The 23,901-nt window shown below is 40.0% G+C and overlaps 1 protein-coding gene across 2 annotated transcripts in view; it reads left to right on the top strand.

The window, feature by feature from the left end:
* Window positions 1–237: 237 nt before the first annotated feature.
* Window positions 238–23,901, top strand: part of VSIG4 (V-set and immunoglobulin domain containing 4) — a 48,907-nt gene continuing 25,243 nt past the window's right edge. Inside the window, exons 1-7 of one of the 2 annotated variants that reach the window (XM_082444986.1) lie at window positions 238–2,880; window positions 8,619–8,975; window positions 9,740–10,021; window positions 20,478–20,540; window positions 21,076–21,153; window positions 21,488–21,592; window positions 23,828–23,849. In XM_082444986.1, the coding sequence (XP_082301112.1) occupies window positions 2,826–2,880; window positions 8,619–8,975; window positions 9,740–10,021; window positions 20,478–20,540; window positions 21,076–21,153; window positions 21,488–21,592; window positions 23,828–23,849 (962 nt within the window). In that variant the 5' untranslated portion in view covers window positions 238–2,825. The remainder of the gene's footprint in view (window positions 2,881–8,618; window positions 8,976–9,739; window positions 10,022–20,477; window positions 20,541–21,075; window positions 21,154–21,487; window positions 21,593–23,827; window positions 23,850–23,901) is intronic. The other variant, XM_082444987.1, reaches the window with a different exon arrangement.

Raw genomic sequence — 23,901 nt, 5'->3', positions numbered from 1 at the left:
TCCCACTAGTGCAGGTGCCATCCCTATTCTTTTGTCTCTGTTATTTCTTTTTTCTTTTGCCCTACCCAAGTACGGGGGGAGTTTCTTGCCTTTTTGGAGGTCGGACGTTTTCTGCCAGCGTTCAGTGGGTGTTCTGTAGGAGCAGTTCCACGTGTAGATGTATTTCTACTGTATCTGTGGGAAGAAAGGTGATCTCCGCGTCTTACTCTTCCGCCATCTTCCCAAGGCCCCCTCTGCATGTATATTTCATGTGTTGTGTGTCAATGTGCTAATATTTTATGCCTATGGTCATTATATACACATATGTATAACTATGTGTCCATATGTACCTATGCATCTATGTTTATATATGATATTTGTGGGTTTATGGGTTTGTGTGTATGCATGTTCTTGAGCAAGATTTGTGTGGATTTCCTTTTTGCACCACTGCTTCCTTCCAGCTCAGCCAAACCCAAGGTGTACATGCACACTGTGCTTAACAATTTGGATCTTGTCTAGGTAGCTCTATACAGGTAAGTGATTTCACTATTCTGGGCTTCAGTCTCATTTGTAAAATGGTGATTTATGCAATTCCTTCATCAAAAAACATTTACTGAGTATCTATTTTATGTTAGTCACTGTTCTAGGCACTGGGGGTATAGCAGTGAACATGCCTTCATAGTGTTTACATTCTAGAGTGGAAGACAGACAACAAACAAATAAACCAGTAAATATGCAACATGCCAAGTGAGTTCTACAAAGAAAAAGAATAACAGCATAAGAGGGAATAGAGTGACAAAAGAGACACAAGAGTAAGTACAATAACACAATAATATCAATACCTACCTGAGTGATTGTAAATGCCAAATGAAATAATCTGCACTAAGTGCTTAGTACAGTGCCTGGAAAAGCAAATGAGTAAGAAATAGTAGCTGTCATTTTTATACTTGTTATTGTATGTATATTATAGTTTGATTTTTAAAGATCAGAAAAGATACAAATATCAAGGCTAACAGTGCTCATGTTACAATTGGGGAAGCTGAGGCGCAGAGAGATTTAACTTGTCTAAAGTCTCAGAATGAAATAGATGCAGAGCCCGGCCTGCCTCTGGGCTTCCTAACTTCACCTTCAATGTTCTTCTTGCTCAACAGTTACTGAACCCACTGCAGGACTGGAAGTCTTCCCTAGAGAAATGCTGTGCATGCTCTCAAGGATATTTCTTTATCTTCAGATCCAGGAGATCCTAACAAGAGGCAAGAGGCAGTTCAAACATACAATCACCAGGCCAGAAAGAAATTGACACCAGTCCAAGGGGGCATGGGCTTCCAGCTCTTCGTCGGGAAAGACTGTATAGGTGAAGAAGTGTGTGTGTGTGTGTGTGTGTGTGAGTGTGTGTTTGTATGTGAATGATGGTAGTGTGGTAGGGTGTTGGTTGGAAAATACAAAAGGAGGGTTCTCCAAAGTTCAGAGTTCCCTGAGTGAGGACCCTATGGGAACGAATGACTAGAAGTTCTAGTGAGGTAGACAATGAGGTAACCAATAATCAAGGGACAACCAGACAAGTGGGATTGAATCTGGGAGGCAGAGGGGCTTGACAGAATTCCTTGTGATAATGGCAGGGCCTGAAATTCTGAAGTCTCCTCTTAGCCCTTGCACAGCCCCAAATCATCTGTATGTAAACATGCTTTGACAAGCATGTGGAGGAGATAATGTCTCTCTTTGGAGTCCCACTCCCCCTCTCTTTAAAGCTCATGCCTCCCCAACCAAGGCCTCTCTATCCCTCTAATCAAAAAGAAAGCTAAATTCAGATGTTACTCACACTTCAGTATGAATTTGTTGGATGTATTTTTCTTTTGGAAGTGTTTATATTTTCAAATATTAGTGGATTGTTGGCAGTGCCAAACCTAGAGGTAGACTTCTGGTGGATTTACAGTCACTCTGGGGCCCGTGAAAAGAAGTAATTAAGCTTCCCATAAGGCTTAATATCACTCTCTCACAGATCAGGGGTACGTACCAATTGAAAGCTACTGAAAACATCAACCTAATAGAGCATACCACTCTCAGGTCAATTGGCAAGTACATTGGATGCTAGACTTAACTTTCCCACAAAATAAATATATAATAGATTCCTTGTGAGCAGTAATGGGAACTAATGTGTACCCTTACCACCAAAGAGGCAGAGCTATTGGAGAAAGTAATTCAAAGAGCTTTCCCTATGAGATATGGGGGTATATTCCCTCATAACCGTCTTACTCATGGGCTTACAAATTATTTAAGCATTGATGTATAAAAATGTCTTTCATAAACTTAATCTCTGTGTTCTGAGGCCCATAGGCACCCACCTCCAACACTCTTTATTTGCATAGTCTGAACAGAGAGAGTTAACTGAATGACTGCTGAATATTGCATAGGCCAGCAAAGTTGATCTTTTCTGCTTGGGCCCACCACAAAGGAAAACACTCCCATATTGGAGGGAGCAGACTCATCCCAAAGGTCATTCCTCAATCTCGTCTTGTTGAGGAAACACAGGCAAACACAGCTTGGGAGATCAAAGACCAGAAACCCCTATTGGCTCCAGGGAAAGTCAAGTCAATAGTCTAGCAGGGGGAGGAATTGCTTCACTCACACTTAAACTTCCAACCCCAGGCAGGGGAGGGAAGGGTGTGCTCACGTGACTTGTGCTGAAATAAGGAAGGAAGGGGAATGTGAGATGGGACTGGGAGTCCGAGTGAGAGATATAGGGAAGAAAAGGAAGTGAGCAGGCACAGACACTGGAAGCCATCAGGAGTTCAAGTCTTTTTGACAGCAGGAGGCTGGAAGAAAGGACAGAAGTGGTTCTGGCTGTGATGGGGCTCTTACTGGGCCTACTGCTCTTGAGCCACCTACTGGTGGTCACCTATGGTAAGGTAGCAAAAGGGGACCTGGCTGCCACTGCTGGCACAGGCAAAAAGCTGGGTGGGTGGGGAGAGGCGGGATTGAACGCCTACTGAGGAAAGCCTACTCCTGCTGACCAGGTGAGTGTTCTCAGCCAATGCTCCAGACTCTCTCAGCTTTGGGCAGAAGGGAGGGAGGAGGTTGAAGTCTATTGAAGAAGCCAAGAGATAATTTTGGGTAGAAATTGGAAAGGATCCTCTCTTGGAAAACATCCACATTATTTTCTAGTACTTGTCTTATCTCAGGGGCATTAAAAATGTGCCCAGTGCCACCCAAATCCCTCCCCCACCTGTTGCCCTTCACCTGAAATTCTACCACTATACCTTTACCCCTATACTCCCAGGTTTTGATCCTTGTTAAGGTATACAGCCCCCAAAAGAAGTAATGTTGTCAGGAGCTAGATGGGACCTTAGAAGTAACCTAGATCCACCTTTCACTGTTATGAACAGGTGTTCAGAATATTTGTTCACATTCTTGCAGTGACTGAGAATTCACTACTTGTCCAGACCATCTAAAAAGGCAGCTCCAACTGTTAGAAAGGTCTTCCTTGTGTTGAACTAAATCCACTTCCCTGTGGCTTCCATCCAAAAACCCCAGCCCTGTTTCTTGGAGACACAGATAATATATCTTCTCTCTCTATGCTGTGACAGCTCTTTAGAGTCCTGAGGACAGAAACCATGTCCCTTTGATTCATCTCTTCTCCAAGCTAAACAGCCTTAGCTCCTTCAACTGTTCTTCACAGGACTTGGTTTCTTACCACCTCCTGGGGTATCTCACTTCCCTGTGGACATAGCCCAGTTTGTCTGGGCTATTTGTGGGAGCTTAATGCTGGACACATACCCAAAAGAGGATTGACTATCCCATAGTAGCATTATTTTGTGGGGTCTTACTCCATCCTCATTTATACCCCTGAAAATTGAGATAACCTTTTTAGGAAACTGAGCCTGAAAATAGCTAAGTGAAATCCAGGATAGGGTAAAAGATTCTTTGATGCACCCCTGTTTATTCCATATCCTTAGAGGGAGAGACTAGACGAGTGTTAACTTGGTGCCCTTTGTGTGGTTAGAAAGAACACAGCTTTCCATAACTGACTCAGATTAAACCACCTTGTCCTGGGGCTCTGTGACCCATTAAATTCTAGAACCTCAAAGTTAGAAGAGACACTGAATTAAGTCACCCACGAAGGAAAATAATTTGCTCCAGGGCACAGAGCATTAGCAGCAGAGTTAATGCTCCTAAAAATTACTGTTCTTTCTACAACTACAATATTTTCACTATCTAACATGTTTTAGAGTGCACCACTCTGCCTTCTCCAAATCTGTTGATTTGAGCTGGGAATTAAAGAGGCAGGACTGGAGCTCAGAGGAACATTTTGTAAATGTTAAATTTAAATCATGTGTGTGTGTGTGTGTGTGTGTGTGTGTGAGTGCATGTGTATTGTTCCCTCCACAGCCTGTGAGGGTCCTTTAGACCTGGAAGCAGGTCTTCCATTTGCGTGGAGTGTCTTACACCACAGACCTGAGACTGTGGACAAACTGAACGGCCAATAACACTTTCCATCTCCCTTCATCTCAGTGTCCCCAACCCATCTATATAGTTAGATCAACTTGGCTGACCTCAGAAGATCCTGTCAGCTGGACAGCTCTGTAGGACTGTGGCTTCACTTCTAAAAAGCCTCTAGATCTAAGACATATGTTGAAATAATCACAATAAAAATAAGTCCTAATATTTGCATTTTATAAAAACTATAAACATTTTATAAATACCTATTATCTAAGCTAATCCTCTTTCTAGGAAGCATCCCAAGAGGGGGAGAGAAGCCAAACACAGAGGTGCGGGGTCACTGGAAGATCTCAACATCTTTGTTTGATGATGGGAGAAGGAAAATTCAAGATGGGACCCATAATGTATCTCATAAAAGGGCCCACACCCCCAAAACTAGGCCTTTCCTTGATTTAGTATCATCACACAGACCACAGACCTTTGCTTTTCAAAGTCCAGGCCCCAGGACCAGAGTGGGCCTCAGTAATATGCCTTCTTTCTCAAGTCAAAACTTTTTTCAACAAAGCCCTTTGAGTCAATGCTCAGCCCTTTTCTTTCTTCTGAGGGGATGCAATATTTTCAGGAAATTCAATCCTTCCATGAGGGAGGAGAGCTAAGCTCTGAAGTTCTGGGAACGGTTTCTCAGAAAACAGCTGGCAGATGGGGAAATTATTTTTCAGGCAGTCAGGAGGATATTATCCAGCCCTAGGATAACACCCATTAAACCATGTCAAATAGGCCCAGATAAGGGGTTGCTGGTTTCTGTTGTGGCTGGTGGATTAATCAGTTTAAAAAGTAAAAAGGCAGTGTAGGAGCTGAAAGACTTCATTCTAGGCCTCCAGGCCCAGCTCTGCTCCTGCTCTCTGTGTGACTTTGAGGAAGCATCTTTCTCTCTCTGGGCCTCAGCTTGTCCACATGTACCATGAGGGAATGTGACTAAGTGGTTTCTAAAAGCCCTTTGAGCTATGCCATACTGGAAGTCTCCAAATTCTCTCCTGCCTGATACTTCAAACCCTGTTGTACCAAGTACCTCACAATTTGGTGGTCTGCATAGATCCATAATGGGCAGAGCATCCCCCTAAGTCTTGGGACTTTCCTGAAATAGATTTTCCTCTACCCAATCTTCCAGGAAAGTCAGGAGTATTGTTTAATTTGGCCAACATTTCACATTGGCTGCCAAGCCAGTCCTGTCGCTAAAGTGTCCTCTTGGGTTTCCTTACAACCCAGGGATGACCTATTACCTGCCCATAACTTGGTAGGTCCCAGCAGAATGGAAAGGCAAACTCCTTACTTTCTCATGTATTAACTTCTCCTTCAGGTCATTATTAAAGCAGACAATGATCCAATCTAATGAATCTGTCCACCCTGGGGAAGACATATTGAAGATTTCTAGGATAAGAAGAATCAATACAAATATGTGAAGTTTCTCTTGAGGCATGGGACAGGACTAGCATTTATCCCACACCTACTGAATGCCAGCCACTATGCTAGGTGCTTTCACACTTATGAGCTCACTTTATCATCATAATAACACTCCATGGAAGGTTTACTATTACCTCTATTTTGCTGATAATGACCTAAAACTCAGTCAGGCTTAGCAATTTACCCAAGGTCACACAGAGAGATATATGGTAAGGCAGACCTTAAACTTAGATTGGTGTTACTCTTCTTACTACATCATGCAGTCCTTCACTGTCCTCCTGATCTCACTAGGTGCAGTGCTCCTACTCAGTGTTTCTCTAGGCTCTTTGTGCACCAGAGGAAGAGTTGGAAGGTATAAACCTATGCTATTGAAGTTACCTTCATTTTGGAGGTCAGGGTACATGAGGAATGGTACATTGTCCTCTTTCTTGTGATACCCTGTGCCTACCATACACTGTCTCTTCATGCTACTGATGAAACAGGAAAAGTAAGAGGAGAGAAGAACAAGAAGAAAAAGGAGAAGTAACAAGAGCAAGATGGAAGAATGGGTGAAAGGAATAAAAGAGAAGGGAAGAAAAAGAGTAAATGGGGGAAAATATGCCATTCTTGGATGTCTTGTTATTAATTATGCCCCACTCTCCTATTCTGGGATGGAGAAGTGAAGCCTGACCTACTTCTAGAAGTGAGACTGGGAAATTGGGACTGACTGCCCATGTTTTTGACAGACCAGATTGAGCTATGTGAGAATCTCCAGCAAGTTGCCAGAGAGAGTAATGCAAGACAGACCTTGCAGCTCCCCCTATGTCAAAGGGAAAACATATCTATTCATAGGCAGGTATTTTTGGCTGCTCCAGCTGTCCTCACAGCAGAATGCTGTTTTGTTGCCCTGGAAGGAAGGGAAGTATAAGAATACTTTATAGAGTTGGAGAAGGATATTTGGGAGGGCTGGAGAAAGATTAAACTGAAAGGGTCAAATGGTTTTCAAGAGGCTTAAGGCTGGTATGCTTGTGCTTGCAGGTGAGCAAAAATATATATGGGCATGTGTGCTCTTGACGATGATAGGCTGTATCTGCATGCATATGGAGGCAGGAACTGTCAATAGCACAGTGAAACCCACTACCTGGTGAAAGCTCGCCACCAGTTAGAACATGTAATTATTTAATTTCTGCTTTCATTAAGTCTATTAGCACTGAACCATCTAAGATTGGAAGAGACCTTAAAGAATAATGCTGTCCAAGACCTAAACAAAGCTCAGAATTTGCCCTAGACAGCTTAGTCCATCACGGACAGCTCTGATTAATTACAAAATTCATTTTTAGGGCAAACCAAAATCTGCCTGTATTGTGCTCCCATTTGTGGATCTGAGTTTTTCTCTCTGCCCAGTCTGAAACTCTCCAGAGAGAATGTGGTGGACCTAGCAACATGGATCCATGTTTATTTATTATTTTTTATTCAAGGCTTTTATCTTGGCCCAAATATGCTGGTTATGTACTAGAGTCCCGGGTGAGGGCACAGACCAAAGGTTAAACTTTAGTAACCCCATTGATAGAAGCCCTGGTACTTGGCAATACATTCTGGGAGCTAGCCCCAACCCCAACTTCCATCTGCTTGACTGAAGCCTGGGAATCCTGGGCTATATAAAAAGCTTTTATTCAGCAATAGCTTGCACTTTGAAACAACCTCTCCTAAGAGGGATATAAAGACATATCTAAATACAATCTCTCACTCCTGACCCCAGTTAAATAAAACACAAAATCCTCAAGATATTAGCTTATGGATGGAAATTGCTGACGGAAGGTGGTAGCTCTCTCAACACCCACAAATTTCCCCCCTTAGTTTCCTTTCCCAGCAAGCCAAGAAACAACCATCCTTTGGTCCAACCATCATTCCTACCACAGCCAGCTCTAGGACTATACTCAGAACTTTTTCCCCTCCAGACCTTTTCATCTCCATTCCTCCTCAGGATGAAAATTTCCAATGTACCTTTGCTGAGAACTCAGAGAAACCAAAAGGGAAATAAACAAAGAAAGGATAGAAATCAGAAGAAAAAATTCAAGCTTACAAATTACAGGTTTAACACAACAATAACTAAAGATTTTGTTAAACAAGAATGCATCTCACACAAGTTTCCACCCTCAAAATTGTCCTTTGTCTGCCTCTTTCCTCCCTTCCAGAAAAGAGCTTTAGTCTAAGGACCAAATCTGCGCCTTTCTGAGGGAGCAATGGGGAATAAGCAGTGCAGATAGCCCTTTCTTTCTGAGCCTTGAAGCCACCACTTTTTTCCAGGTACATAATTACATACAGTAAAATAGCTCAGACCCAACTGCTCAGCATTTGCTCCCACACTTCTTTTGGAAAATGTTGAAAGACGTTTCTTTCATGGATTTACAGAATGTTAGAGTTTGTAGAATCGTTAGAGATCATTCCATTCAGATTCTCTACATTATACACAAAGAAAATGGGTCCTCCATGGTGAAAGGTGACTTACCCAGGGTCACCTCACAGCAAGGCAGTGACAGGAAAAGGACTTGAAACTCACAAGAGCTAAACAACCTTAAGGACTTTCCTTCTAAGGACTGGTTCTGATTGATGGGAGGGCTGGCAGAGAACAAAAGGGCATGGGGAATCTGAAAGTATGAGTTAAGGCTGTGTTTCTCAAAAGCCTCTCTGCCACTGCCATCTTAGCACCCAGGTGGGTGTGCCATCTGTGTCTGCTTCCTTCTTCTGTTCCCCCTCTTCAGGCCATCCCATCCTGAAAGTGCCTGAGAGTGTGACAGGGCCTTGGAAAGGGGATGTAAATATTCCCTGCACCTATGGTCCTCTGCAAGGCTATACACAAGTCTTGGTAAAGTGGCTGGTAGAACGTGGCTCAGGCCCAGTCACCATCTTTTTACGTGACTCTTCTGGAGACCATATCCAGCAAGCAAAGTACCGGGGCCGCCTGCATGTAAACCACAAGGTTCCAGGAGATGTGTCCCTCCAACTGAATACCCTGGAGATGGATGACCGGAGCCACTACACGTGTGAAGTCACTTGGCAGACCCCTGATGGCAACCAAGTCGTGAGAAATAAGATCATTGAACTCCGTGTCCAGAAACGTGAGTCACTGTGGGTGTTAGGAAAGTACTGGTAAGCAAAAGCCTGATAGAGGACTGTAATCCTAGAAAACCCTGAGAAACCCATAGATCTTTGTTTACCTTTACATCGTCTCTCTTCAGTTATATGTGCTAATCACAGGAAGTGGACAGGCAGAGTATCCTCAGTGTTATCACTCTCATGGCAGAATTTAATAAATGTTGGGAAGGCTTTCTGGCCTTCAAATCTCTACCCCTTCAAGTGTCCCAGAAATTCCTGCATCGATAGCTTGATTGCTTCTTTGGACTCTGAGTCTTAAAATCCATAAAAATGAGTATATCTGATCAGGATATTGGAGAGTGGATAGATGCTGGCAGAGAAGCTCTGGGAAAAGGGATGCATGGATTAGTCAAGATAAGCTTAACTGGCTTGACAATTTTACAGAGATCTGACCCCTGGTAATCCCAAACTGCAGATAATCCAAAAACTCTACTTGAGCAAAACAACAGCAAAGCCCGTTTGTTGTTGCTGTTGTTTTTAGTCAGTTGATTGTTTTAACTCCAGATAACCCAAATCCTCAGGTAATACAAAATGGTACCTAATCTTCCAAAAGGAAGCTCTTTTTATTTAAGTTGTCCTATTCCCTTTTTCCTCCCCATGTCAGGAGTTCCTTTTAGTTCCCTTTGCAGATATATTCATACCCCTAGACTCAGCAGGGATGACTCAGACTTGTGTTCCCATACCCTTGTAACTTCCCAGAGCCTCCTCTCTTGTCTTCCCTTTGCAGTTTCTGTTTCCAAGCCCACAGTGACGACTGGCAGTGACTATGGCTTCATGGTACCCCAGGGAATGAGGATTAGCCTTCAATGCCAGGCTCGGGGTTCTCCTCCCATCAGTTATGTTTGGTACAAGGAACAGACTAACAACCAAGAACCCATCAAAGTAGGAGTCTTGAGTACCTTACTCTTCAAGCCTGCAGTGGTGACAGACTCAGGCTCCTATTTCTGTACTGCCAAGGGCCGGTTAGGCTCTGAGCAGCACAGTGACACTGTGAAGTTTGTGGTCAAAGGTGAGCAATTCTCTTTCCTGGTGAGCATTTCAATGGACTACCTTGTTCCAGAGATACATCAGTATATGCCTTTATTCCAGAGAAGAGAGGTTGGGGCAGGGAGGGAAGGGGGTCCTGGGTTGTTCAATCACAAAAAAAAATTCTGGACTGGGGACAATAGGGGTGGAGACAATGCCTGTCATGTTGTAGGTTAAGTAGATGAAGATGGTAAAGGGAAAAGTGACATTTACTAGGTACATTTATTTGCCAGATACAATGCACAAGAAGTTGACACATGTTTTCTCATTGAATCCCACAAATATCTCATGAGATACCCTTATTTTACAGAAGAGGAAAATAAGAGTCAGGAAGGGAAACCTACTTGTCCAGGGGCTCACAGCTTGGAAGTTCAAGGCGATATTTGTACTCAGATTTCATGCTCTTTCTACTATGTCTGATTGCCTCTCATGGTGGAACCTATACCAGCTCCTGGGCACCCTTTGGGATACTTTTTGTTTGTTTGTTTTTGCTGTGCTTTGGTGTGTTTTTTATTGTTATTTTGTTGGTTGATTATGTTTGGTTTTGTTTTATGAACTAAAGCCCAGATCTCTGCATAGTTTCTTTAAATCCCCCCCCTCTTTATTCCTAAAGCCAAATGCAAGTTCTGGTTGAAGTCTCGATGAAGATTGACTATGCTTAATCAAGGTCAGATTATTTATTAAAGAATTATTTGGGAATACTACAAACTGTTTACATAAAGATTGTAGGCTGGGTGACTTCCCTGATGGTGCCATGGTTAAGAATCCGCCTGCCAGTGCAGGGAACACGGGTTCAAGCCCTGGTCCAGGAAGATCCCACATGCACAGAGCAACTAAGCCCGTGCACCGCAACTACTGAGCCTGTGCTCTAGAGCCTGCAAGTCACAACTACTGAAGCCCACACGCCTAGAGCCCATGCTCTGCAACAAGAGAAGCCACGGCGATGAGAAGCCCGCACACCGCAATGAAGAGTAGCCCCCACTTGCCACAACTAGAGAAAACCCACGCACAGCAACAAAGACCCAACGCAGCCAAAAATAAATATAAATAAATAAATAAATCTTAAAAAAAAAAGATTGTAGGCTGGGATTTAAATGATCAGCCCAGCAGTGATATGTCCAAATGAGTCTTGTTACCTTTCAAGAAATCTCCTTGGAAGGGAAGATACTTATTTCAATAAGGTTTCTATTGCCCAAAACATGTTGAGTACTAACTGCCTTTAGGAGATTATCCTCAGAGCCACCTGAAAATTATTATCCTCTGAGGCCAACTCTGTATAACAAAAGTGAACAAACTGTCTCCTTCCACTTGGGTTAGGAGACTGATGTTGGTTTGAGACTCCTGTTTTGCCTGCAAGGATTTGTTTCCCAAAGTTGAATTGTAATGAGGATGTGTGTGTTGTAGGTTTTGGTCTGTTAGTTTAGGTGGGAATAAGGGCAGTCTCATTCTGAGAGAATTATATGGACACTGGCCCAGTTCTCTGAGAGTCGATAATCTGGTCAAGCAGAGAGAGCAAGACATGGCCAGAAAGTCCAAGAATGTGTACTTCATAAAGGGACAAGTTGAACATTCTCACCTTTCTGAGTTTGTTTCTAGTCCATCTGGGCAGGATCTTGCTCACAACCAATCAGCCTGTCTATTCCTTATCTAGTCCATGTTCACAGGCCACAGAGCTGTTAGGCAGTGCTCACAATTGAGCCCTCTGAGAGATAAGGAAATTGAGGCTCAGAGAAATTACATCCTTCCCTGCTCTCTAAGCCAAGCGACTTTCTCTTGGCTTCCTCTACCTACCTCTTTTGCACCTCAACCTAGTCCCATGAGTCTGGTCACTTGTTTCATCTCTGTCCTACATAGCTCTCAGCTCCTCATCCATCCCCTCACCCTCTGTGCTGTTCCTTAATTCTGGAAAAAGCACAGAGATGCATTGGTCCCACTTTAGTTTCATGCTCTGTGACATCCACTGCCTGTCCCCATGCTGTTTGCCAATCAACTTGCTCATCTATGTTCCATTCCTTATAACAGCTATTCAGAGTACTTTCTGCCTTATTTCATGTCCCCAGCCCTGCTCCCAGAAGATGAGGTCACCTTCTCCTTCTTGAGAAGATCCAGACCCCCGCCCTCAGATGTGAATTCTATCAACCACCCTCTCTGCCTTGATATTTCCCTGCCCATTCTCTCTTGGCTCAGAATAAGATGTGTCTTTCTTCTCTCCAAAGAAAACCTTCTACCTCAGCTCTTTACCTCAACTACTCCAACTCCCTGCTTCACCCATTATCCTCTACATAAGCCTAAAATGTATGTATGTACGTGTGTGTGTATGTATGTATGTATAATATATGTATTATGTAAGCCTAATATACATATGTATGTAAATAACATACATATGTATGTTATTTTAAAAAACGTTTTCTTCATCTGCCACACCACCTCTCTCCTATGGCCACTACCAACCTACTAAAAAAGGTAGTTTTCACTGGCTGTCTCTCCCTATTTAGCACAACATAACTTTGTAAACTGGAGTCATCACTTCCAAATCTCCAAAATCCAAGATATCTTTATTCACATCTTTGCTCCTTTGTCATAAATTAATTGTCCATATAAGTGTGAGTTTATTTCTGGGCTCTCAATTTTGTTCCATTGATCTGTGTGTCTGTTTTTGTGCCAGTAACATACTCTTTTGATTACTACAGTTTGTAGTATAGTTTGAAATCAGGGACTGTGATGCCTCTAGCTTTGTTCTTCTTTCTCAAGATTGTTTTAGGTTATTCTGCATTTTTTGTGGTTCCACACAAATTTTAGAATTATTTGTTTTAGGTCTGTGAAATATGCCATTGGAATTGGGACAAGGATTGTATCAAATCTGTAGATTGTTTTGGATAGTATAGACATTTTAACAATATTACTTCTTCCAATCCAGAAAAATGGGATATCTCTCCATTTATTTATGTCTTCAATTTCTTTCATCAGTGTCTTACAGTTTTCACTGTACAGGTCTTTCACCATCTTGGTTAAATTTATTCCTAAGTATTTTATATTTTTGATACAACTATAAATTGGATTATTTTCTTCATTTATCTTTCTGATAGTTCATTATTAGTATGTAGAAATGCCACAAATTTCTGTATATTGATTTTGTGTCCTGTTATTTTACTGAATTCATTTATTAGATTTAAAAGATTTTTGGTAGTCTTTAGGTTTGTCTTTATATAGTATCACGTCTATCTTCAAATAGTGAAAATTTTACTTCTTCCTTTCCAATTTGGGTGCCTTTTATTCTAAAATTATTTTCTTAATTTTAATTTTGGATTGTTCATTGCTAGTGTACAGAAATACAACAGATATTTGTATATTGATCTTATATCCTGCAATCTTGCTAAACTCATTTATTAGCTCTAATCATTGTTTTGTGGATTCTTGAGGCTTTTCTATATATGATTTTGTCATCTGAAAATAGGAATAATTTTATTCCTTTCTTTCCAATTTGGATGCCTTTTATTTCTTATTCTGGCATAATTTCCCTGGCTAGTACCTACAGTACAATGGTGAATAAGCATGGAAAGAATGGAAATAATTGACTTGTTTCTGATCTTACAGGAGAATATTCTTTCTTTCACCATTATGATGATAGATGCCTTTATTTTGGTAGATGCCCTTTATTGGTTTGAGACCACTTCTTTTATTCCTAGCTTGTTGAGTGTTTTTATAATGAAAAGGTAATTGGATTGTGTCAAGTTCATTTTCTGTGTCTATTGAGATGATTTTGTGTTTCTTTAGTCCTTATTCTATTAAGAGACTGCATTACCTTGACTCATTTTCAAATATTGAGCCAATCTTGCATTCCTGAGATAAATTAATCATGGTGCACAATCCTTTTAATACGCTGCTGGATTTGGTTTGCTAGTATTTTGTTATGGAGTTTTGCATCTATATTCATAAGGGATATTGGTTCTTAGTTTTCTTTTGTTTTGATGTCATTCTATGCTTTTGTATCATGATAATACTGGTCTCATATACTGGGTTGGAAGGTGTTATGACACTTAACTTTTTGAAAGAATTAGTGAAGAGTTGGCATTAAAAAACAAAACAAACAAACAAAAAAACACCTTTATAGAATTCACCAGAGAAGCCACCTGGGCCTAGCCTTTGCTTTATGTGAAGTTGTTTGATTAGCAATCCAACCTTTTTACTTGTTAGAGTTCTGCCTATTCAGATTTTCTATTTCTTCTTTAGTCACTTTCAGTAGATTGTGAATTTCTAGGAATTTGTTGTTTATATCTTAGTCAATCCACTGTCATATGGTTGTTCATAGTATTCCCTTGTCATTCTGTTTACTTCTGCAAAGTTAGTAGATATGTCCCCATTTTCATCAAAGATTTTAATAATTTGAGCCTGCTTTTTTTTCTTTTTTTCTTCTTTCTTTCTTTCTTTCTTTCTTTCTTTCTTTCTTTCTTTCTCTCTCTCTCTCTCTCTCTCTCTCTCTCTCTCTCTTTCTTTTGTAGGTTGGTCTTGCTAAAGGCTTGCCAATTATGCTGATCTTTTTCAACAACCAAATTTTGGTTTTGTTGATTTTCTCTATTGATTTCTATTTTCTATTTCATTTATCTCTGCTAAATATTTATTTTCTTCCATCTGCTTTGTTTTCTGTTTAGTTTTCTCTTCTATTTTTAATTTTCTTTTTAAGGTGGAAGATTAAGTTATTAATCAGAAACATTTCTTATTCTCTGATGTAGGTATTTACATCTGAACCCTGAGTACTGTTTTCACTGCATCCAATAAGTTTTAGTATGCTGTGTTTTTATCTTCGTTCATCTGAAAGTATTTTCTAATTTCCTAATGTCTTCTTATTTAACCCACTGGTTATTTAGAAGTGTGATATTTAATCACCACATATTTTTGAATCTCCCTAATTTCCTTCTGTTATTTGTTTCTAATTTTATTTTATTGTGATGCATTATTACAATTGTTTCAAGTTTATTGAGACTTATTTTATGGCCTAACATATGGTCTATTCTGGATAATGTTCCATACGTACTTGAAAAGTAAGTGTATTCCATTGTTTTGTAGAGTGTTCTGTATCTCTCTGTTAGGTCCATTGGTTAACAGTATTGTTCAGTTTTTGATGTCCTTGTTCATCTTCTGTCTAATTGTTCTATCCATAATTGAAAGTGTAGTATTCAAATCTCAAGCTATTATTGTTTAATTCTCTATTTCTCCCCAAAATTCAGTCACTGTTTGATTCATGTGTTTTGGGGCTCTGTTGTTAAGAGAATATATATTTATAATTGTAGTGTCTTCTTGATTGATTGATTCTTTTATAATTATAAAATGTGATTCTCTTTCTCTAATAACACTTTTTGGTTTTAAGTCTATTTTGTTTGATATTAGTATAGCTACTCCAGCTCTATTTTGGTTACTATTTGCACGGCATACTTTTTCCATTCTTTTACTTACAAACCATTTGTGTCTTTTGAATCCTAAATATACATAACTTGTAGTTGAATTGTGTTTTCTTATCCATTCTGCCAGTCTCTAAATTTGAGAATTTAAGCTATTTACATTTAATGTAAATGCTGGTAAGGTAGGGTGTATGTCTGCCAGCTTGCTATATATCTTGTCTTTTCTCATTCCTTTATTCCTTCATTACTTCTGTCTTTGGTATTAAATAAATATAATACAGTGTACTATGTAGTTCCTTTGTTGTTTCTTCCATATATATTTTTCGTTATTTTCTTGGTGGTTACTATGGGGATTACCATTAATTCTTAATTTACTACAATCTAGGTTGAATTCATGCCACCTTAATTTAAATAGCATATAAAAACTTTGTCTCTATATCATTCCATTCTTCTCACATCTTATTTAATCCATTTATCTGTTGATGGACATTTAGGTTCTTTCCATGCCTTGGCAATTGTAAATGATGCTGCAATAAACATTGGGGTGCATGTATCTTTTTTTTAACATCTTTATTGGAGTATAATTGCTTTACAATGCTGTGTTAATTTCTGCTTTATAACAAAGTGAATCAGCTATACATAAACATATGTCCACATATCTCTTCCCTCTTGCATTTCCCTCCCTCCCACCCTCCCTATCCCACCCCTTTAGGTGGTCACAAAGCACGGAGCTGATCTCCCTGTGCTATGCAGCTGCTTCCCATTAGCTATCTATTTTACGTTTGGTAGTGTTTATATGTCCATGACACTCTATCACTTTGTCCCCGCTTACCCTTCCCCCTCCCCGTATCTTCAAGTCCATTCTCTAGTAGGTCTACATCTTTATTCCTGTCTTGCCACTAGGTTCTTCATGACCATTTTTTTTTAGATTCCATATATATGTGTTAGCATACGGTATCTGTTTTTCTCTTTCTGACTTACTTCACTCTGTATGACAGTCTCTACGTCCATCCACCTCACTACAAATTACTCAGTTTTGTTCGTTTTTATGGCTCAGTAATATTCCATTGTATATATGTGCCACATCTTCTTTTTCCATTCATCTGTTGATGGACACCTAGGTTGCTTCCATGTCCTGGCCTTTGTAAATAGAGCTGCAATGAACATTTTGGTACGTGACTCTTTTTGAATTATGGTTTTCTCAGGGTATATGCCCAGTAGTGGGATTACTGGGTCGTATGGTAGTTCTATTTTTAGATTTTAAAGGAAACTCCATACTGTTCTCCATAGTGGCTGTATCAATTTACATTCCCACCAACAGTGCAAGAGGGTTCCCTTTTCTCCACACCCTCTCCAGCACTTATTGTTTGTAGATTTTTTGATGATGGCCATTCTGACCGGTGTGAGATGATATCTCATTGTAGTTTTGATTTGCATTTCTCTAATGATTAATGATGTTGAGCATTCTTTCATGTGTCTGTAGGCCATCTGTATATCTTCTTTGGAGAAATGTCTATTTAGGTCTTCCACCCATTTTTGGATTGGGTTGTTTGTTTTTTTCATATTGAGCTGCATGAGCTGCTTGTAAATTTTGGAGATTAATCCTTTGTCAGTTGCTTCATTTGCAAATATTTTCTCCCATTCTCAGGGTTGTCTTTTCCTCTTGTTTATGGTTTCCTTTGCTGTGCAAAAGCTTTTAAGTTTCATTAAGTCCCATTTGTTTATTTTTGTTTTTATTTCCATTGCAACAAAAAGAATAAAATATCTAGGAATAGACCTGCCAAAGGAGACAAAAAGACCTGTATGCAGAAAACTATAAGACACTGATGAAAGAAATTAAAGACGATACAAATAGATGGAGAGATAGACCATGTTCTTGGATTGGAAGAATCAACATTGTGAAAATGACTCTACTACCCAAAGCAATGTACAGATTTAGTGCAATCCCTATCAAATGACCACTGGCATTTTTCACAGAACTAGAACAAAAAATTTCACAATTTGTATGGAAACACACAAGACCCTGAATAGCCAAAGAAATCTTGGGAAAGAAAAACGGAGCTGGAGGAATCAGGCTCCCTGACTTCAGGCTATACTACAAAGCTACAGTAATCAAGACAGTATGGTACTGGCACAGAAACAGAAATATAGATCAATGGAACAAGATAGAAAACCCAGAGATAAACCCATGCACATATGGTCACGTTATCTTTGATAAAGGAGACAAGAATATACAGTGGAGAAAAGACAGCCTCTTCAATAAGTGGTGCTGGTAAAACTGGACAGCTACATGTAAAAGAATGAAATTAGAACATTCCCTAACACCATACACAAAAATAGAAACAAAATGGATTAAAGACCTAAATGTAAGGACAGACACCATCAACCTCTTAGAGGAAAACATAGGCAGAACACTCTATGACATAAATCACAGCAAGATCCTTTTTGACCCACCTCCTAGAGAAATGGAAATAAAAGCATGTATCTTTTTGAATTAGTGTTTTTCCTTCTTTCAGATAAATATCCAGGAGTGGAATTGTTGGGTCATATGGTAGTTCTATTTTTAGTTTTTTGAGAAACCTCCATACTGTTTTCCACAGTGGCTGCTCCACTTTAAATTCCCACTAACAGCGTGCTAGCATTCTCCTTTCTCCACATCCTCACCAACACTTGCTACTTGTGGTCTTTTTGATGATAGCCATTCTGATAGGTGTGTGGTGATATCTAATTGTGATTTTAATTTGCATTTCTGTGATGATTAATGAAGCTGAGCATTTTTTCATGTGACTGTTTGGAAAAAGATGTCTATTCAGGTCTTCTGCCCATGTTTTAATAGGGTTATTTGTTTTTATTTATTTATTTTTCTTGATATTGAGTTATATGAGTTATCTATATATTTTTGGTATTAACACTTTAGCGTTCATATTATGCATATATTTTCTCCCATTCAGTAGGTAGTCTTTTTGTTTTGTTGTTGGATTCCTTAGCTGTGCAAAAGCCTTTAAGTTTAATTAGTTCCCATTTGTTTATTTTTGCTTTCTTTGCTTTAGGAGACAGATCTAAAATAATACTGCAATTATTTATGTCAAAGAGTGTTCTGCGTATGTTTTCTTCTAGGAATTTTATGGTCTCAGCCATTAATCTTATTGAGAATCTCTTGTACATGATGAGTTGCTTCTCTCTTGCTGCTTTCAAAATTCTCTCTTTGGCTTTGGCTTTTGAGTTTGTATCTAGGTGTGAATTTTAAAAATATTTCCCTACTTGGAGTTCATTGAGCTTCTTGTATTTGCAGACTGTTTTCCATCAAATTGGAAAGATTTTTGACATTATATCTTAAAATATTTTGTCTACCCTTTTCTATCCTCTGCTTCTACAACTCCCATTATGTGTATGTTGGTACACTTGAAGGTGTCCCACAAACCTCTGAGGTGCTACTCATTTTTCTTCATTCACTTTCCTTTCTTTTTCTCTAACTGGCTAATTTCAATTGTTATCAAGTTTACTGATTCTTCTTCTGCCTGCTTAAATCTGTTTTAGTGAATTTTTCTTCTTTTTAGTGATTTTTATCCTTTCAGTTATTGTACTTTTCAACTCCAGTATTTCTAGTTGGTTCCTGTTTTATAAATTCTGTCTCTTTATTGATATTTGCTACTTGGCTTGAATTGTTCTCATTCTTTTAGATTTTTGCACAATCTTTCCTTTGGTTTATTTCTTTTTCAACAAATTTAGTTGATTTAAAATCTTTGTCTAGTAAGTCCAGTATCTCTGCTTCCTCAGGAATGGTTTGTATTCATTGCTTTTTTATATGTTTGTGGGCTCTACTTTCTAGTTTCTTTGCATATCTCATATTTTTGTTGAAAATTTGACTTTTTAAATAATATAATGTGGCAAATCTAGAAATCTGACTCTCCCTTTCTCTCTCCAGGGCTTTTTTTGGGCACTGCTTATTGTACTAGTTGTTGTTTGTTTGTTCAGTAACTTTTCTGAGATAATTTTAAGTAGTCTCTTGTATTCTTTGTCATGGATTGCCACTGAAGTCTCTGCTTGGTAGCTTAGTGGTCAGCTACTGATTGGACAGATATCTCCTTAAATACTTAGAACCACTAAAACTCCCAGGGCTCTGTTGCCTTTTGAACTATGTCTTCAACACTTACCCAGGAAGTTTATAACTGTGCTATAGCCTTCACTTCCTGCTAATGCAGAGCCTCAAGGCTAGCCAGAGGAAAGAACTTATGATGTTCTCATGTCTTTCCTGAGCATGCACAAAACCCTAGGTATGTCTGTGGTCTTCTAGATTACCAGGAATGTGTCAGAGATTTTCAAAGTCTCTATGAAAATATAATTACTATTTTTTTTAAGTTTTTTGGCTAGTTTCTTGTTTACCTCAACTATTATCTATTGCCTCAGGCAGCTGTGTGACAAATATATCCCTTCCCTGGGGAGAGTTTTAGCACTGGGTGACCAATAAATATAAGCCTTTTGAATCAGGTCTTTCAGGGAACCACCACACAGGTCAAATAATGACAATTGTTTGGGAATTAAATCTGCTCTGTCCACTCCAGCACCTAGAATGGGGTTTATTTTCAAGGCTACTACTGGCCTGGAGCAGGGTGATAGGGCTGGGGTAAGTTAAAATGCCATAGAGCTCGCTGTTCTTAACATGACTGGGGTGTTTTTTTTTCCATAAATGCTACTTGGGTTGATGCAAACCTTTGGCTAATTTCCGCAAATCTTAAAGAAAAATGTTATGAATTTGTTTGTCAGTTATTTCATTGCTTTTGTGAAGAAGTGAATATTTGGAGGTCATTACTCTACCATTTTTACCTACCTCACCACAGCCACCTTCTTTGTAATCCTTCTAAGACCCTCTCAAGAGAATGAATAGCTAAATTTCAATCAGAAGTTAGTTAAAACAAAATGTTTTTCCCATCCAGATTAATTAAGGACCTGACTGGCCCTTACTTACTTCCCATTTTCCCTAAGGCATTCAACTGTTCACTCAAAGGTGCCAGGGCCCTTGAATGGACTCCCTTTTCCTTGCAGATTCCTCAAAGCCACTCGAGTCCAAAACTAAGGCACCTCCAACCATGCAATCCCCCTTCGAAGGTGAGTTTTACTAGGGTTCTGCGGGAGTAGGAAAGGTCTGAAATGGTTTCATAGAAGCCAAGAGAGGAAGCCCAATGCCATCAGATGGGTAATAAGAGGTCATTGTGTTCTTCATAAGGAAATTAGTACTAAAGAAATGGAAATAAGAAAGATTTAAGGGTCATGATGAAGTGGAATCATGAATATATATATTCTTCTTTGTGAAAATGTCTGAAGCAAAAGGAAGGAGAGAATTTGAATAATCCCATGGGAAAAGTGAGAAAAGAGAAAACTGTGACTTCTGCTTTGCTCCTAGTCTGACTTGCTATAGGACTTTAAGTATATTGCCTCCCCTCTATTGGCCTTCTTCCCATCATAAACAGTGAAAAACTAAGGTACCTCGCTTTATGGTAATAGTGGTCAATGACATGGCCAGGAATTGCAGAAAGCTTAGCACAGATACCCACAGAAGGACTTCAAACTTTGCAGTCACCCTACACCTCACAGTTCCTTTCTGGAAGAGAGGCCTCTAACCCTAACACACTTGTTGTCATAGCAACATCCACAGTGAACTCATCCCAGGGCTGGACCACTGAAGTGGATGGCTACGTTGGAAAGACAAGTGCTGGGCCAGGTAAGGGCAATGTTAAGAATTCTAGCCTTCCCTTTTGGCTGTGAACTTTGCAACTGAAACTTTCCACTATATACAATGTTCTATGTCATTCAAATGCCTAGGCCAATCAGTCATCAACCAGTGGGTCTGAAATAACTTGTTTATACGTGGAGTCTCTAGCTTCTCTCAAGTCTTTCTCATGGGCTTAGGGTTTTGTTTGTCTCTCTGGCTAGCTAAGAAATTTAGGAGAAGATGGAAAAGAAAGAAGTGTGAACTGGTCTGGACTGATCCTTGGAGTCACTGTTGCTAGACTCGTTTTCAACCAGCTATCACTTGGTCTTGTTTTACCTCCTAGGAAATGGCCTGCCCATCTTTGCCATAATTCTCATCATCTCCTTCTGCTGTATTGTGGTCACCACCATGACTTATATCATGGTCTGCCGGAAGACATCCCAACAGGGTGAGTGATAAGTATGATTGGGTGGCTCTTGCTCATTCATTCACTCATTCAGCAGTATAGTTGAGCATAAACTCAGTATCAAGCACTATGTTAGGCACTTCAAAGGACTCCTAGCCTAGTGTGAAAGTGAGGGTAGGGGGTCCATGGAGACAGACATGCAATGCAACAATGAGAATACAACTTATGAAAGTTAATTCACAAATCTTTGGTACCCAACCGAGTACAGCATCTACGTAATGGGTTTTCTAATGAGGATGCAAGAGAAGGAGAAGTCACAGTCCTTGACCTCAAGTTGCTTACAATTTGATTGATGGAATCAAGGTAGAAGCGTGGAGTTTATCAATAACAATACATAGCTATAAAGGCTATGGACTCAAAGCCTGGAGAAGACAATCAATGCTAAAGGGATCCAGAGGACAGGAGAGTCAGTTAGGGCTAGAGTAATTAGCAAGGGATTTCAGAAGGAGGCGGGACTTAGACCATTCCTTGGTGGATGAAAACCATTTGAAAGGGAGCAATAGTCTAGGAAGGAGAAACTATAAGAGTAAAGGGGAAAAATGGTGAAATATGAATGTGAGTGGAGTCATCAATAAAGAAAATTCACGTAGCCAAGCAATAGAGAAATACAGGGGGAAAGGAAAGCTTATTCCTGATTATAGAAGGTCTTGAATGACAGGTTAAGGAATTTGGACTTTCTTCTCTAAGCCTTGCATTAAAAATCGCTAAAAATTATTTAAGCCGAGGAGTGACATGATTACTGTGTAGTTGTCAGGGCCATTTAACGTCTGTTTGCCAGCAGAGGAGGAAAAAGAATTTGGATGTTGATATCTAAGTAAAACCTAACTACACCTCAGTTCCTGTTGCACTAGCTATTTTAACTAGCATTTGTGTGTCTCTTCGTTTGTAGTAGCTCTTACTCCCAAATAGTCTGGTTTCTACCATGGGTCTCTCCAACCAAAAAAGAGAAGGGAGCCTTGAGTGTTTCCTTATCCTCGGTCTCAAGCATAAGCTCTGGTCTTGGCCAACTGCCATGGCTACGACCCATGAGGCTAAACTTGGATGTGGAGATATCTCAAGTGGTCACAAATCCCAGGAGTACTAAAAGGAAAACATTCATTATAGTCTCAATGAGACTGGATATAAACTGTAATCCTATTAGATTATTTTCCTTTCAAAAACAGTCCAGGACTCCTCATGACTCAGGGGGTAGAGGTCAAAATGTAATATTCTATTCAAAGCCTTCTGTAATTTGGCTCTGGCCTATCTTGTCAATCCCCACCATGCCTTTATACTTATTTTCATTTCCAGACACTGGAGTCAAGCAGGCAAATAGGCCACACACCTCATGCCTTTATAGTTTTCCCTTCCTGGATTGCCTTCCCAGAATTCCTGTTTTCTACCTCTCTATAAGGGAGACAGCCTTAGGGCATCAATCCAATTTAACATGTAGTTATTGAGTGCCTACTATGTACCACGCATTAGGCATATAAAAATGAAAAAGACCTACAGTATAGTAGCTGCCAGGCCAACTGGGGAGGTAAGACATGGAAATACAGGGCTCTATCACAAAGCAAAATTGCTGCAGCATGCTGTGTTTGCTTTGTTGTGGTTTAATGTATGCATTCCCTGTTGCACCTCTGAAAGATTACAAGCTCCTAGAGGGCAGTAACAAGAGATATCCATCTTTGTACTAGGCTAGAGCCTTTAAGCCTGCATGGAATGTAGATACTTCTCCTCCACTGACACTAGGGAGCAATGGTGACTTATTCCAGGATCTTTCCTGGGTGCAGGGTGGGGATAAGTGAATTTGGGAACGGCTCAAGCCAAAGTCCCGGGCATCAGACTAATTCAGACCCTTTTACCTGGGCTCTGGATGGCTGCCAAGTTTCTCACAAGGACTCCCTGGGAATCTTTGGCAAGATTCCTGGGTGGAGAGTGGATCCAGTTCCAGTGTCCCTCCCCCCACCATACCAAGCGACTGCTCCAGCCCAATGTCCAGAGTCAGAGTATGTCAAAGATGACAGTGATAAAGTGTGCTTCCTTTTCATTTCCCTGATAAATCTGCATCCCTGTATTTCAACTCACCTTCCCAACAGCTCCTATTTGTTGGAAGGCTGAGACATATTGAGATCCCCCTTTCTGTCTCTCCTTCCCTTACTTTTTGACAAGTACTCATGCTTGGCCCTTACTCACTCCCCATGGAGACTTCTGACCTGATTCTTCCTTTTTTTCTAGAGCATGTCTGTGAAGTGGCCAGGTAAGATAACCTCTCCTCTTCTATCTTCTGACCCATTCCTTGCCCTCAATTT

Source organism: Balaenoptera physalus, assembly GCF_965194825.1.
Source record: "Balaenoptera physalus genome assembly, chromosome: X".
Lineage (NCBI taxonomy): Eukaryota > Metazoa > Chordata > Mammalia > Artiodactyla > Balaenopteridae > Balaenoptera > Balaenoptera physalus.
Note: the sequence above shows the minus strand (reverse complement) of the source record. Positions and strands in the feature narration are given on the sequence as shown.